The following is a 17,408-nucleotide window of genomic DNA, read 5'->3' as shown; positions in this document are numbered from 1 at the left end:
GTCACTTGAACTTCTGATTTCAGCTCAGGTCATGATCTCATGGTTCATGAGTTCAAGCCCTGCATGAGGCTCTCTGCTGTTAGCAGGGAGCCTGCTTTGGATCTTCTCTCCCTCCCCCGCCCTCCCATTTTCTCTCCCTCTCTCTCTCTCTCTCTTTCTGTCAAAATAAATAAATAAACTTAAAAAAAGAGAAATTATAGAACACAAGTATAAAGGTCAGATATTCTGCAGCTGACTTAGCATGAGCTTACGTATTAGATGATGGTGAAATGGTCTTAGTTTACATATTAGGACACTTCAAAGAAAACCATGGGCTGCCATTATCCATTGGACTCTACTTTTAGAGCTAAAAACATCAGGCTACTGATTCTTTTTCATAACTTTTGATCATTTGTATATTTTTCCCTAAAGTGCAAGATCTGCCTCTATTGGTTTTGTATACATATATAAAAATATTATCAATTTATCACTTATTATATTATGCCCTATTATATATTATATACATATAATATATATAAATGTTTAATATTAGTCAACTTATGTTACTTTAAAGCACAAGATCTGCTTCTGTTGATTTTATAAATATATATATGCTATTTAATATTATATAAATTATATATTTCATATATGTTTAATATTAGCTGATCTAAATATTGAATATTATCATACATAGGAATTACTTAGAATTTTTTATTCCATTACTTGAAAAATGGAAGGAATTTTTTGGTAATATAAAATCTTCATTACTCACATATCCTTCTTTCAATATTATTATTACCACTCTGTATATTTATAGAAGATTTTAGCACCTTGAAAATACCTCGTAAGTTACCTAGATACTTCTTATGTCTTGCAAATAAAGAGAGAGTCATTATTAGCTTATACATAGAGTTAGGCCTGAGGCTACTTTAACAGAGAAGGTCAGGGTTAAAGCTAAGGTTTGAACAATCAGTATCCTCTGATAATTTTGATTAAAAGAGTTAACTTTTATAATAATTTTATAAATGACTTGGAGAGGATATTCTGCTTTAATAGTAATTTTCTTCAAAGTTTCCTAAATTTTTATCACTTAGGTTAATAAACTTAGCACTCCGTAGACAGAAGGTTGGCTGTTCCACAAAGATTTTTCAATTTGGTTCCTTTCTTTGGTGAAGCATGTTAAATTTTTTGACTCCTTCATTTACATAAACATTAAAATTTTGGACAGCTAACTTTGCCCCTACAAGATTTTTCATACATTCTTTCCCAAAGTTTGGTACTATGTATCAAAGACATACTATGTTAAATTATAATTATAGGTATATTTATCAAATGCTTCTGGGTTTTGAGGACTTCATGATAGTGAAACAGACTTACTTATCACAGGCACAGGTTTTTAAAAATCCAGAGATTCTGTAAGTAAGACCATAGGGTAACTATAAGCTTTTATCATAATATAACAAAATAGAGGCATGAGGCTCTGCAGCTTTCAGTCACCACTTGTAAGGCTTTGAGTCTGTCAGAGAAATGCTACAAACAGAACGGACAGAGTTCCCGATTCACTGCTGTGCCCCCCACCAGCCAGGCAGTAGACAACATGCAGGGATAGACAACTTCCTTCCATAGATGTACACTTCACAAAAACGCTGTCTCCCACTCAGCTTTCCCCTTCCCCCTACTTCACACTGTTCTTATCTGATGGTATTTGAAAATACCATCTGATGGCTTTCTAAAGTTGAATTCATGTAGGTTACCTTTAATATTGAAAATGAGTCTTGAAAATCAAATATTTACTAGTTCTAGCTCATGCGGTTGATTTACACACCTCCCGATATTGTCAGTATGCAAAGACCCTACTGTCAGAAGAAATAATTTCCTTCTGAAAATTCAGCAAATCATTGCTTTGCATTGTTTGAATTTGAAAACTCCTTTTTTGATGAATAAATTAAAATCTGGATATTGTCACCAGGGGTAAGTAGTTTTTCCTAGGTTTTCTAAATCTGGAGATGGGTGCTTTAGACGTGATGTTCATATGCCTTAAGAAAACGTCACGGTTTCAGTGGGCAAGAATTTGGTGTATCAAAGCCTGACTCAAATGCCAGTGTACATATACATTTTAGTATCTTGGGTGATCTGTAAAGTGCTGAATGTGAGAGTCGGAGAAGTACCGAGTGAGAAGTACTTTCTCTGCTGGCCACTTCCCACTCTGCTGTTCCATACCCCATGCACACTTTTTTTTTGCTAAGTTTTTGACATCTGTTAGGTTCTCATCAGCGTAAATGTGCTCATGTTAAACTAGGTGTGAGACACAAATATGGGCCTTCCCATCCTTTTACATTCACAAGTTTTTTAACCAGTCTGAAATCTGTGACGTACAGTAAGCTGGAAGCCACCATAAATTCTTCACAGACCCTGTACATTCAGAGAGCTCCTTTCTGTCCTACATTCTCTGCAGTAGAGTAAAAAGCACATGTTTTCCATGAGTGGGCATTTCTCCATAGATGACGACCTCATACCTGAAGTCAAAATGTATACCATGATTTTACATGGTATCTGCACAAACTGATCAGTGTTTGGGATTCCTCTACTGGAGGAGAATAAAGAGAATCTAGAGTTTGCCAAGTGTAAGAACCATGTAAAACCAGAAGGGTTTCCCCATTCACACCTGACTCAGCTGCCTTATTTGGAGGCAAAATTCTGGATTTTCATTCTTCCTTTCTGGTCTGTCCTTTGCCAGGGCCTCCTCATCTTCCTAACCTCTAAGTGTTGTTCCAGGGCTGAGTCTTGGACTTCTCTCTTCTACCTACACCCATTTCCCTGGTGATTTCATTTAACTTCATGGTTGTGAATACCATCTATTTGCTAAAGGTCTACAATTTCCTTCTTTTTTTTCTTTTTTTTTTTTTTACACTTACTTATTTATTTTGGGGGTGGGGTGGGGCAGAGAGAGAGGGACAGCAAGAATCCTAAGCAGAGTCTACGATGTCAGCACAGAGCCTGATGCGGTGCTCAGTTGCACAAACCGTGAGATTATAATCTGAGCCAAAATCAAGAGTCAGACCCTTAACCAACTGAGCCACCCAGGTGCCCCCAAAGGACTACATTTCTGTGTCCAATCCGTACCTCCCTCTCTTGATTTCCAGACTCACATATTTCCACTTGGGTGTCTAACAAGACTCTCAAACTCAGTACGTCCAAAATTGAACTCCCAGTCAATCCCACTTTCAAGTGGGTTTCTCCCAGTCTTTCCCATTAAAAAAAATAATAACCTGATTCCTCTAGCTGCTCTAACCAAAATCCTTCACTCTTCTGTTTCTTACTTCCCATATCCAATCCAACAAGCAGATTCGGTTGGAAGTCAAGGGTTCCCCATCTCACAGAGTAGAAGCCAACGCCCTTATGATGACCCACAAGACCATCGTGACCTGCTTGCCAAAGGGCTGAGTGATGTCATCTCCTACCACTCTCCCCCTGTTCATCCGTGTCAGCCTCACTGGCACGTGTGCTGCTCCTACAACAGCCCAAGCATAGTCCTGCATTATGCCAGCCATTCCTCTGGGTGGAACCTCTCACCGTCAAGTATCTATATGCTTAACAGTCATTATTTTATCAGATCTGTACTCAAATGTCACTCAACAAGAGGCATTCCTTGGTCACCTTAGCTAAAATTACACTTCCTTGCCATTCCTACCCCCATTCCCTACTTTATTTTTTTCTTTGTACTTATCACCATCTAGCACAGTAGATAGTCCACTTATTACTCTTGCTTAGTGTCTGTCACTCCTCAATAGAATGTAAGCTCCACAAAAGGACACATTTTTGCCTAATTTTTCACTGCTATATTTTGAGGGCCTAGACCAGCACCTGGCACATAGTTTTCACTCAGTAACTATTCGCTGCATAAATGAAAGGTTTTTAAAAAACAAAAAATAAAAGCCACACAATATAATATGCCACAGTAATAACAGGTACTGTGATTAGTCATCAATAATCTATCTTCTTAACTACATAAGAATCTTCTAAAGGCAGAAATCTTATCTTACATCTTTTTTCATTCTTAGTGATTGGCACAGAATGTTACATATACAGCAATCACTCAGTTAACTATTTGACAGCAGAAAATTTTGCCTAAAGACAAATCACTAGGAGACAAAAACAGAACAGAATAATTATCTAATTCAACATTAAACAGAAAGGTAAGGAAGAATGACTGTAAAAGTAGCCTTTTCCCCTCTGGTGCTTATAAGCAATAGCTTTCAGTGCTAATTGAGGACATCCACTCTGAAAATGATTACGGACGCCATGAGTCTAGATGGCTACCATACTTGTAGTCAAGGGCAGAGGTAGAAGGTTGGCTCTGGACTAGACACCTTGGCCACTCATCTGAGTTTATCTTTGGGATCAGAACCTGGAATGGTGGAGACTTTTTAAGAATTATTATATAGTTTTCTCTTCTATAAAATTGTAATAACATTTGAGACTATGATTACACTTCTTCAATATTAAGTGACTTTTGTAGGTCAAAGCTTGAACAGCCAAAGGTTCATGGAGAAATGGCAAAGACAGTCATCAACATAACATTACAAATAACGACAGCAAGAGGCTGAAGAAGGTGACGCTGAGCCAGTCCAAGCCACATAGGACCTGTACGTGAAATATAAATAAACTATAAAATGGTTACACCCAGACAGGTTTGCAATGTAATTTAGGCTCACATTTAAACTGGTTTGAACACATGCTAAAGAAGTACAGTGGAAATAAGATGAAAGGAAATCTTGATTTCTTCAAGTGTGACTCCTTGAAGAAAAGTGTTTGCTCACCTAATTTTTAGAAAAGCAACAACTGTTATAGGATTAAAAAAAAAAATAACGATAAATAAAGGATCCAGATTCTGAGCAAGAATTCTGAGTTCCATGTAGAAAATGAAGGGAAATGAAGAAAAAGGCAAAAACAAACCAAAAAACCAAATCCTGATTTTCAAAAATACACCAAAATCACAGAATTATCCATATTACACAACATAGAGACAAGAAATGATTCTGTATATCTACCCATCAAATGCCTATGACTTAATGTCTAGGTTCACTAAGCAAATAATAATACAACAATACAAAGCACCAAAGCATTCCCTACTTTTCACATTCTTTTGTTATTTTATATCATCTTAATTATGTTTCCTTAGAATCACCTGACCTGTCTAATAATCTACATATCTACTGGTAAGCACACAAAACATCAAACAGAATACACTTGGTAGGAAACAGGGCAAGAGTTTTGATATTGACAGTAATTCTTTTGTGCACAACAACTCAAGCGGGTTTCTTTTTTCCATTTCTCCCTACTGTCACCCACTCCAACCATGAATATAACTTACGTGGGACATGTAAAATTAGCTCAGCTAAATTAGCCTGATCCAACATTACATAAGGCAACATCAGTAGCTGTGTGAACAGGACACAAACCACTCAACACCAAGGTTCCACACAATACTGGCTCCCCAATGAATCTCAGTGCTTCAACAAGATCACTTAATGCTCTTTCAAAATTTGAAGCCAAGGAGTAAACTCAGAAACAACGTTCTGCCTAGGCCTGTGGTCCTAGCACTCAGATAAATTTTAGCTCTGTAAAATAACTTTGTTGCCACTTGGTAGCAAAAAACAGAACTTTCTATTGACCGCTAACTCTGTGTGAACATACTGTATTTCAACACGCTCACTGAACAGGAAAAGCTGGATGTTTTGTGTTATTCTAACACTCAATAACAAGCCCATAAACTACCGGATAAAAGCTGGGAATGGTTTCCTTTTACTAGCTTACCCAGTTTAGTGGCGCCCTCTGGTGGGTACTCAGGAAACTGGCCCTCGGAAGGGACACTGACGGTTCTCCTCAGGCATCGCCCTTTGGTGGAATCTGTCTGCTGCTCCTGTCCTCCCTCCACAGGTATCTAGTTAACCAAAAGACAAAAGACGTGAAACTCAATAGTGAACTTGCCATAGCTACCTTCACACTGAATATTTTTAGCTAATAAAGATAGGAGTTCATAATCATTAGAGCAAAGTAGGCAAAATGTAGAAAGCAAGTATTTACAACTGTAAGACATTACCCACCCCTTGTGAGGAAGTTTTTCTTTAAAAAGGAACCTGAAAGATCAGGAAAGGTGAGTATGTAAATGAGCTTTACCTGAAGTATGCACAAGTCATATCCAGGTGTGTACCTGTTTTGGGTGCTCAGAAAACAAAACACCCACACAAAGACTCTTTTATAATCAGAAACTGGTTCACAAGCTCCAATTCTTCTGACCAATGCTCAATAAGGTAAACAGAAATAAAAGCCGGCCAGGAAGAATTAGCTCCAAAACTCAATTTAAAGAAGGTTTTGTTAGATAAAAATAGTAAAATCACCAGATTTTCTTCAATTTTGCAATTAAACATTTAGAGACAGTTAATAAAATACATTTCACTGGAAAGTTGCATAGATACCTATATCAAATGGCATATTTTCTTCTAAAAGTGAGATTCATTATTAAAACCCTAAAAATTTTCTTTCTGGCCTAATTTCAGGGATCTATCAAGTGTTGTTTGCATATGTGGAATAAGAACTATGAATGGTACAAAAGATCTCTAATACCAATAACTGTTTTAAAACGTACTCACAGGTCATCATTGTAGAGTTACAGGATGACTCTAAGTCCCCCTGCCCCCTGTTTTTGGTAATATGCTAAAAGACCAAATCATTTTTGTTTACTGGCAGAGGGCAAAAGCTTTTTCACAAAGATATTTTACCAGGAACCTTTATCAGAATCAACAATAATATTGGTAACATCTTAAATAGTTTGGCAAAACACGTCAGTAATTGAGCACAGTTTCTAATTTTGTCTGGCTCCAATACTGAAATTTCAACAAAATTCAGTAATAATGATTAGCATTGAGCTCTTACTTTGTGCAAAGCTAAGGAATTTACCTGTGTGACATTATGAGGGAGACATTATCATCATCCCTTTTTACAGGTGAGGAATAATTTATTTCTCCAAATGATTACAGTGGACACATCAACTGATCCAGCCAAGTCGGGATAGATACAGGCTTAACTTTATATGCTTAACTTTATATGCCTTCTGCCTCACCTCGGTAACCCAACTCCTCTGCCTGGGGTCAAAGGGATGACAGCAAGGGAAACTCTCTGTGTTACTGAGGATCTGAAGAGCAAAGTCCTAATGTCTTCACAGGAACTAAAAGAATGAACACTCTTTAAAGGACCCCAAATTCCCCATTTCCTCATGACCATAAAACTATGGCTAGTGCTTGCACATCGGGAAACCACAAGGCAGAATTAAGAAAAATTCTAAAAAAATAAGGGGAGACCAAATAATTTCATCAATAAGGACATGAGCTCTTCCAAAAGTCCAAAGTCCTCTGTAATATAAGACTTTACGGACAGTAATCTAAATCATCCATCCATCCCTTTCAGGATGGAAATTAATTATCTCTACTTAAATAATTAAAAGAGTAGCAGTACCAAGAAGTCAGATAACTTCCTCTGAGTGAGAAAGGCAAAGATGTGTCCTCTACCTGCCTTCAAAGCAGGATAGAGTGGGGAAACATAGTTTGAGTCTTTGAACGAAGAGATGAACATAAATAAACACAACTATTTTTGTTCTAGCTCTAAAAATACTTGTTACCTGAAATAATGAAGGCCTAAGCCTCACAGAAAAAAGACAGTAGTTGTTTTTATATTTTAGGAAGGAATGACCCATTACGATCTTTTCTGTAGAAATTTATAAAGGCCATATCCAGGAAAAAGAAAGAAATGGCTTCTACTATCATATACTTTGTCTCTAACGTAACTAAGGAAGAGAAATATAAAATATATCAAACTTCTTATACGGGCCTAAAATTCACTCACACAACTATTTTCTCAAAGTTTTCATACAGAGTCTTCATTTCCCACTCTTGAAACTTAAACTATGATTGAAAATTCCATTCAAAGGACTGATGTGGGAAACAGAGGCGAAAGAAAAAGCATCAAATGTCCTTACAACTTACAGTCCATTGGGGCACCCGAGTGGCTCTGCCAGGTAAGCGTCGGACTCTTGATTTTGCCTCAGGTCATGATCTCATGGTGTATGATGGAGCCCCACGTGGAGCCTGCTTGCGATTCTCTCCCTTCCTCTCTCTCTCTGCCCCTTCCCCACTCTCTCTCCTTTTCCGTCTCCAAATAAATAAATAAACTTAAACAAAACAAAACAACTTACAGTCCACTGAGACAGGCAGAGTGACATTCCTTTAGAAACTCAGCTGCCTCGATGATGACACTTTGCTAAGGGGCAAAACGCAATCTTAGCTTAGCATTATACCAACTTCTAGGATCCCGTAAGGCTACTTTAACATACAAAAATTCCTTTGGAAACTTCCTTTATCTCCACCCCCCAAGATATAGGTTGGCAATCATCCTCTAAGCACTCGGCCCACTGATACACAACCGAAGGGTCTCGTGACTGAGCTTTTACTAAACGGTCATAAATGACCTTTTCCTAACAACAGCCGGTCCCTCAGGATCCTCGAAACCTTGTTTCCAAAATACTTGGAGGCTTGTGCTGTCCCGAACCCACTCCCAACCTGAAGGTATATAATCAGTCACCCGTGGCAACCCCAGTGCAGCTTTCTACCCAGAGGTCCTGTCCCCAGGCTTTAACAAAACCGCCTTTTTGCACCTAAGACCTCTCAACAATTCTTTATTGGCCGTAGGCTCCAAACCCCAACATTTCCACATCAGTATCACTCTGAAAGGTTAGGGCATTTTTACCTCTCATTCAGGATTTGAGGGAGAATAGTGTTGACTTTTATTCTAAACCTGCATATCTTAACAATATTTTACTTTTACAGCACTATTGATTGATCCTTACCTAAAATAATTTTTAAAACATATTGATCTACCCTTTGAAAATTAGAGGGATCGTATTCCAAGTATCTTCAAATGAACTAAGCTGGAGTTCACAAGTCTCAGAACACAGCCAGAGAGATCAGTTTTACAAAGTCAATTTTAGGAAAGCAATTCTGTCCTTTCTGACTTGCCCTAATTTAGTTCACGAGTTCACACTTGCTTGTTTGCACTGAATTAGTCCTTAAATATTATAGCTCTTCCTAGTTCCAAAAAAATTAGAGGACTTTTTCTTTTCACCTCTTTGTCCTTATACTGTGCTTCTGAGTGCTCTGTTTCCTCAGGGGAGGCAGGTGGGTGGGTAAGTGCTTTCATTCATTCCATTTTACAAAGAGAAAGGAGAACACAGTAAGGAGTAAATGGCTTCTCGGGTATCTAAGATATGTTAATAACAAAGTCAAACTGAATCTCTGACTCTCAGTCCTCTTTGTTAGTTCCAAATCATCCATGGCAATGAAGAGCAACATGGGACAAACAAATCAGGTTACTTAGAAAACATTATATATGTAACATATACCTCTATGTTTTCTGCCAAATCACCTTTCATTTTGTTTAGAATTACATAGGAATTAATTTCCATTTCAGTCAGAGTACACACACATTAATAGTCAAGTACAGGAAACCAAGATAATGCTAACAGCAAAAGAAAGCATTTCTGGGGCACATGATTCCAAGTTTATCTGTCGTATAGGGCTTCTGCATAAGCTTTTCCACCAGGAAAAGATTCTGCTAAAAGAGTGCTTTAATACTACTACCTTATAGAGTAAGTGCAAACTCCCTAAGGCAGTATACCAGGCTTCCCACAATCTGGCCACTGTCTGAGTGTCCAGCTTCGTGCAGCTTTTACATTCTAGGAATACCAAATTGCTTGCACTTCCCTAATATATTCCCTATTTTGTAGTTCAGCGCCTTTGCTTAGTTGGTTCTCTCAGCCTGAAATATCTTTCCTTACTTTCTTATCTACACCTGCCAAGCAAACTCCTAGTCACCCTAAGGCTTAGGACAGGCATTACCTCCTCCAGAAATCCTCCCTTCTACCAAGTCCCTAAGAGGAGGGTAAGGTACACCTCCTCAAGGTTCCTCCAACAGCATCTTCTGGCTCTGTCACCGCACCTATTACACTGAATTATAATTATGCATTTGAACGACTAATTCTGTAAGCTGTAAGTCAACAGCTTGTACCTTACCAGTCAATGGCCAAGCCCTATAATAGCTCCAGCCCACAAATGAATGAATGAATATTTGATACCTAGAGACGGGGGCCACATCAGGCAAAGGAAAAAACTGGCCAAGAAATTGTAAACATACAACTTTTGTTTTGTTTTGGAACAGGAAGAAGGCCAATTTAGCTAGAGCCTCTAGAAGTGTGGTAGAACACAGAAAACCAAAATTTATTATGATTGCATTGAGAGGGGTTTAATACCAGGTCATGCATAATTCAGGAAGCAGTGGGAAACTATTCCAGCTTTTAGACCAGAGGAATGGTAGTTTCTTTATGGGTCTGTCTTCTTCCTACTTCTCCCTCCAAGACATTCCACAGATTAATATTCATAACACACAGCTTTGATCATATCCCTTTCTTTCTTAAGCTTCCTTTGGTAATTACCCATTGCCAATAGCATTTTAATGACACAGATTACAGTCCTTTAGAGTAAATGAATTTCTTTCTTTCATTCTACCCCCATTTACTTGTGCTATTTATCAAATGATATTTAAAAATTGGGGCCCGTGGGTGGCTCAGTCAGTTAAGTGTCTGACTCTGGCTCAGGTCATGATCTCACGGTTTGTGGGTACCCCGTGTGGGGTACTGTGCTGACAGCTCAGAGCCTGAAGCCTGCTTCAGATTCTGTGTCTCCCTCTCTTTCTGCTCCTCTCCTGCTCACATTCTGGTCTCTCTCTCAAAAATTAATAAACATTAAAAAAACTTTAAAAACTTATTTGTCTTATTTCCACCACTGAATTTGATATGGGGGAGAAAGAGGAAGGAACTGTGTTTTATTCTTTGTAACTCCTAACCAATGAATGCATATATAGGGGCACATTATGTATTTGCTGAATAACCTGAAAATGATTCTGAATGAAATATGCCATGGGTAGTTTACCAGAGGACAAATAATAGTTGATTTTTTAGCTTTTTTTTTTTTTTTTTGCTGTTTGCACAAAGCCTTAAGTGTTATTTTCATCAATATATCTGAGTGTAAATATTGCTTTTCAAAAGCAGTAAAGATATTCTAAAACATTTTAAAATTGCATTATTACTACCTTGCTGCTTATATGCTAGCTCCTAGCTTTAAAAATTCCAAATACAGAAAGTAGAAACTGAATAATAGGAATTATTTTTCCTAATGACTTGGTTTTGCCGAAAGAAAGAAATCACAAATTCGGCTTTCTTCTGTATTTTTATACTGGCTGTACCTTGAAGGGTTCACGATTGTCCTCTCTGCCACTTCCCTCAGCTCCCTAATCTCTCGTTTACTTGGCCTTATCTCTTGGAGCAAAATGGAATTCAAATGGCCTCCTACGCCCTCTTTGAACTGGGGTGGTGCCAAGCCAGCTGGGGCCTTTTCTGGCATCCGGGCAGGGAAGTATATTTCATAACACATCAGCAGCGTCTGTTTGGCACAATTTGCATGAAGCAATTTACTGAACCAACGAGTCATTTCTCAAGGTGATACTCCTGGCAGAATTCTCTTTCAGCATTCTTCCCAGACCTACCCTTCTGTTATAGTCTCAAATTGGTAAGGAGTGTGTTTAACACTCTTCCCATGTATATCCCCCAAGCAGACGTGTTCCCGTTTCTGACAGGAAACATGCAGAGTTAAGAGAGAGCACTAAAAGATCCCACACACTGAATACATGAGTGGTACTAGACTAATATAATCCTCCCACATTCCAGCAGTGCCTGGCCTAGGATTCAGTTTAAATCCTTATGGAACCTCTTAATTATCTTTTGAACACAGCAGTAAACACCCTGGTGATTAGTTGATTAAGGTTTTAAACAGCATCTTTAGATAATTTTAGCAGAAAATTCCTTAAACTCCTTGTTTCAATGAATTCTAAATCTTCAATTTGAAATTCCAAGGAGAAGTGTTATACTTCTCATGGTAGTGTGGGTGAAAGGTAGAAGAGTGACAGCATACTCTGGTCCTTCCACAAAAAAAAATGGGTTTCTAATCTTTTCCTGTAATGAAATTAACAACATATTAAGTTTATCATTTAAGTAGCAGGTACAGCAATGGCTTTACATTTTCTTTTGGGAGAGACTTAATCCAGTTTTTTCAACTTAATGGTAGAACATACCTGTCTCGGAGCATTAAACTGTTTCTGTATCTGCTTTGTATATTCATTATCCCTTCATCATCCCTGATCCAGTCTATGGCAGTAATCTTCACTCATTTATTTCCTTCCAATCCCTTTCAATCTACTTTCCACATGATCAACAGAGTTACTTTTTTTTTTCTTTATTTTAATTTTTTGAGAGAGAGAGAGAGAGAGAGAGAGAGAGAGAGAGAGAGAGAGAGAATGTGAGTGGGGGAGGGACTAACTGAGAAGGAAAGACAGAATCTTATGCAGACTCGATGCTCAGCATGGAGCCCAACACAGGGCTCAATCTTAGGATGCTGAGATCATGACCTGATCCGGAATCAAGAGTCAGATGCTCGGGGCGCCTGGGTGGCTCAGTCGGTTAAGCATCCGACTTCAGCTCAGGTCACGATCTCATGGTCCGTGAGTTCGAGCCCCGCATCGGGCTCTGGGCTGATGGCTCAGAGCCTGGAGCCTGCTTCTGATTCTGTGTCTCCCTCTCTCTCTGCCCCTCCCCCGTTCATGCTCTGTCTCTCTCTGTCTCAAAAATAAAATAAACGTTAAAAAAAAAAAAAAAAGAGTCAGATGCTTAACTGACTGAGCCACCCAGACGCCCCCTAGAGTTCCTTTACTAAGAAGCAAATTTGATGATGTCATTGCCCTGTTAAATACCTTTCTGTGGTCTAAATCATTTCCAGAATAACATACAAATTCTTTAGCATGGCCTAAAAGGCACTTTACTGTTCAGTTCTTGCTAGCTATCAGCTATTTTTTTTCCTCTTGTAAACTTGATTCCAAGAATTCTGAACATTTTGCAGTTTGCCAAAGAGATATGTTTCTTGAGTTTGTATCCTCATACGTACTTGGAATATCCTTCCCTCCTTCTCCTCCAGCTGAGCTTCTATTTGTCCCTAAAGACATGGCCCAATCATAAATTTTTCTGTAAAATCTTTCTTGGCATTCTTACTTTCACATCACAACCCACCCAGGCAATATGTCAGTTAATCTTTCCCTTATGGTTATAATTTTTGGAAAAAAAAATTTATTGAGGTGAAATTCACTTAACCTAAAATTAACTATTTTAAAATGAATAATTCAATGACATTTATCACATTCAAATGTTGTACGACCATCACTTCTGTCAAGTTCCAAATGACTATAGCTTTCAATTTACCTTGATGTGACCAATAAGACTACATCTTTGCAACCACAATACTGCTCAATAAATAAAAATTAATCAAATATTCAACAATGGAAAAGCAGCTTATGGATTATTTTGTTCCTTTTTTATTATCCAGTTTTAGAAAAAATATGGAATTAAGTCTCATGTTCTGGGCAGATTTATAATACAAAACGAAAAGATAGAAAAGAAGGTTCATCTCCTCTCAAATTTATATTAAGGAAACGGATATTCAGAATCAAAGTTTATAATTTACCTTTTAAAAAATTTATTGGACAAATATTTATTGAGAATTTACGTCTATGTCATGAACTGTTCTAAGCACTGAATAATACAGCATTGAATACAAAATCCCTGCCCTAAAGCTTATGCTTTCATAGGGCAAGAGATACGTAAATATAACAAATTATAAGGCATTTTAGAAGGTGGTAAAGGCTATGAAGGAAAAAAAATCAGAGCCAGGTTAATCAGACCAAAGTTTTGGGTGGAGATAGGAGGAGCAGTTGCAATTTTAAATAGGTTGGTCAGGGTAGGTCTTGTTGAGCAGGTGACAGTAAGTGAAGACTTAAAGGAGTTGAGAGAGTGAATCATTTACTATCAGAGGGATATCAAGGCCTTGAGGCAAGAATATGCTGATATGCTCTAGAATCATAACAATGCCAGAACGACTGGAGTGAGCTGCGCAAGTCTATGGCCTCTGAAACTTAGAAGAATGGACTTATCATTAACAGAGAGGGGGATGGCCTTTGGCAGGTTTGGGAGGGGAAATTAGGGACCCACTGTGAGGCACGTTAGAGTTGACTATTACATATCCAAGTAGGTGTGTATGGGCAGATGGATATGTGGGTCTAGAGAAGACAGAAGTATAGTCTTGAGATAGAAAACTCGTAAGATTGGAGGAGAGTCCTAAAAAAAGTGAGGCCCAAGGACTGAACTCTGCAGCACTCCTCTGTTAAGATTTAAAGAGAAGAAGAGAAATCTGCACAGATGACTCAGAAGGAACTGACAGAGAGGCAGGAAGAAAAGTAGGAGAGCATGAGAAGCCAGGTGGAGAAAGTGGTTCTAGAAGGAAGGAGCAAATCAACTGTAGGAAATGTCACTGACAGATTGAGTAGTATGAGAACTGAGAACTGACGACTGGATTTAGTGATGTGGGGGTCACCAGTGAGCTTAAGAGAGCAATTTTGGCAGAGGGGTGTAAGAATCTGATGGAGGAGGTTTAAGAGACAATAAAAGGAGAGGAATTAGAGGCAATGGGTTTAAAAGTTTTCAAGAATTTTTGCTGTGAAGGGAAGCAGAGAACGAGGTGGTAATTGGAGCTAGAAGTGAGGTTAATACAGGCTTATTTTTGCTTTTAAAATGGGAAAAATAATAGCATACTGATGGGGAATGATCCAGTAGACAGCAAAAAATTCAAGCTGTAAAAGAAGCAGGGGAGGATTGCCAGTGATTCCTCCTGGAATAGGCAAGAAGGAATGGAACGTGTGCACCTGGAGGGGCTGACCACGGTTGAAGTGTAGTTCAACCACAGTCAAAGGAGACAAATACAGGCATCGGTGGTGGATGGGCAGACACAGTACATGCTAATGAAGTGTGCATAAATTCTCTGCTGGGTGCTTGAGTTTTTCTCGGTGAAATAAGCAGCAAAGTAACCAGCTATAAGAGGGTAATAGAGAAAGGATTAGAACAGAGGAGGTGTGAAAAAAATCACTTTAGAGGTCATTTTGGATTGTGCTACTCAAAAGTGCGGTCCAAGGTCTTATGCTGTTCTGCAAACTGTTTGTTACTGGTTTGCAATAAATAATTTAACAGCACAGAAACAGAAGTGTGCCTCGTGTGATCAATGGGTTTGTTTCATTGTACAGCAACACTTTCCATGAACATGCATAATTTTCATAATTTCTTCTTTTCTTATGATTATTCGGCACATATTTGTTGAATCGTGATTTCATTTTAGTTAAATCTAATTAAAAATTCGGGCTTATGTTTTTTATGTCTTTTTAAAATGTCATTTTTCTTAACTATTCACTTCATTGTATTTTGTTCACAGTCAAGTGGAGAAAAAACTAGTCCTTCACCACACACAGACTGAGAAGAACTAGTCCAGGAGAGCTGGACAAAATTAAGCTAAGACATGTTTTGGGATTGCCAAGCAGCTAAATTAGGGGTTTACATGAGGATTGCAACCATTAGTTTAAAGAGTGTCAGTATGATGGAGTGGTCTTGTCCAGGCACGTTACATTGCGTGGAATCAGGGCAGGATAGATGAGGGGCAGGATTTAACTGAGTCATCACCATTACCAAAAGAGCATGATAATGTAAGAGAAGGGCAAGGGAATAGTATGCAAGGGGTGATTAGAATGGCTATGAAAATGAGGCAGACTGAAGAGGGGAGATTGGACATTAGAGGTATGAGGGGCAGAAAAGCTTACAGCATCAATGGAAAATAGGTTCCAAAAGGACTGAAGGATTGTTAGAATAAGTAATGAGCTAGGAAGACAGAAGGTGATGATTAGAGTGTAAAACACATGGAACTGAGAGTAAGAAGAAATTACAGCAATGAGGTGGGGTAGAGGAAAATATTCTTGGAGGAAAGGAGGTCAAGGAACTGAGAACCAGTGTGTTAGAAGCATCTCTGAAGATTTAATCCACAAATTAAGGCTGAAGTAGTGTTGCAGATAATGAGCCAGGTGCTCAAATCAACAAAAAATGAGAAGTAATGACTAGGGGTTGGAACATGACTATAAGAGGAGACTCAGGATTTGGACTTTTTAGGGAGGGAGGACAGGAATCAGTCATAAAAGAGGAAGGACACCTAGTACAGGCACTGAGGTATGAGGGCTGTGGGAAGAAAAACAGCCAGCCCTTGATAGGACTTCACAGAAGACGGTGTGTTCAGAGAAGTTACAGGTTCTCATGAAACCAAGAAGTTAAGGGATGCCTACTAAGAACTGGTAGAAGAAACAGCTGATTTTGCTGATGACGGATTGTGAGTTGCAGAGGGTATAGCGATAGGGTTTTAAGAGGTGGGAAAAGATGAGTAGAAGGCAGGGACAGAAAGGAGAAAGGGGGATTTGCAGACACATGCAGAGTGTGGGAGATGAGGGGTTCCCCAATGTCCGGGGCTATTCTTGATGACTGGCATAAAAAGGAATACAGTACATAAGATACTGTTGTAGAAAATTATTCCTCATGAACGGTTATTTTATGAGACAAAAGGGGGCCCAGGCCTGGAATACTCAACTGATCAGTAATCTCTCATCAGTGGATTTTATCTTGGTTCTAGATGTGGCATGTATCTATGCTCTACCTTATGTTCTCTCTATCCTTATGCCATTTAATTTCTTACAGTACACTCTAAATTGAATAAAAGTTAGGTAAGGGCAGAAAGACAGCAAATGATCTGTGTATCATATCACACTGATGTGGCTGATTATTATTAACAACTCTGATAAATGGCTGCTGACAAAGTAGGTTGACTAAAACGAACATTTTCAATTATCTGTGTATTCAGAGTGGATAACTAGAAATCTTCTATACTAATATTCATTCTACCACTTTTTATTATATGTTTCTATGAACATGGCAACTTGTACTAGACTATCCTAGAAAAGGCTGACCTTTATTATTTCAATAAAATTTAATAATATTAAAATACTGGAAAAAGGTTATGGGTATGGAGATGGTAACAAAAACAAAGGATATTTTTCAATGGCTGGAGAAAAAGAATAAGCAAGGGCTTCAGAGAGAGCATATTAGCTAGGCCCTCACAAGTAAGAACTGTTTATTAAAATAAAAGAAACTAAAATTCTTTTGTTATTCCCTTGGTTTTACTATATTAAAGACAGTTGACTAAGAGAAGGGATAGAAAAGAAAAGAGAGGAGGAGAGAAGAGAAAAGGGAGATAGGGATCCGCAGCTGAGAACTAAGAAATGTATTTGCTGTTCACTGCTTCCCCCGAACTCATTTTTTGGGAATGATGACCTACTAAATTGATATTCTACCTACA

General features: G+C 38.3%; 1 protein-coding gene across 5 annotated transcripts in view; it reads right to left on the bottom strand.

The window, feature by feature from the left end:
- The window catches only part of RASAL2 (RAS protein activator like 2), a 349,262-nt gene that overhangs the window by 151,894 nt on the left and 179,960 nt on the right, over nucleotides 1-17,408 (bottom strand). For all 5 annotated transcript variants that reach the window (XM_042976554.1, XM_015543801.2, XM_042976556.1 and 2 more), the window contains one exon: nucleotides 5,797-5,923. In XM_042976554.1, coding sequence (XP_042832488.1) covers nucleotides 5,797-5,923 — 127 coding nt within the window. The remainder of the gene's footprint in view (nucleotides 1-5,796; nucleotides 5,924-17,408) is intronic.

This window comes from Panthera tigris, chromosome F3 (genome assembly GCF_018350195.1).
Source record: "Panthera tigris isolate Pti1 chromosome F3, P.tigris_Pti1_mat1.1, whole genome shotgun sequence".
Lineage (NCBI taxonomy): Eukaryota > Metazoa > Chordata > Mammalia > Carnivora > Felidae > Panthera > Panthera tigris.
Note: the sequence above shows the minus strand (reverse complement) of the source record. Positions and strands in the feature narration are given on the sequence as shown.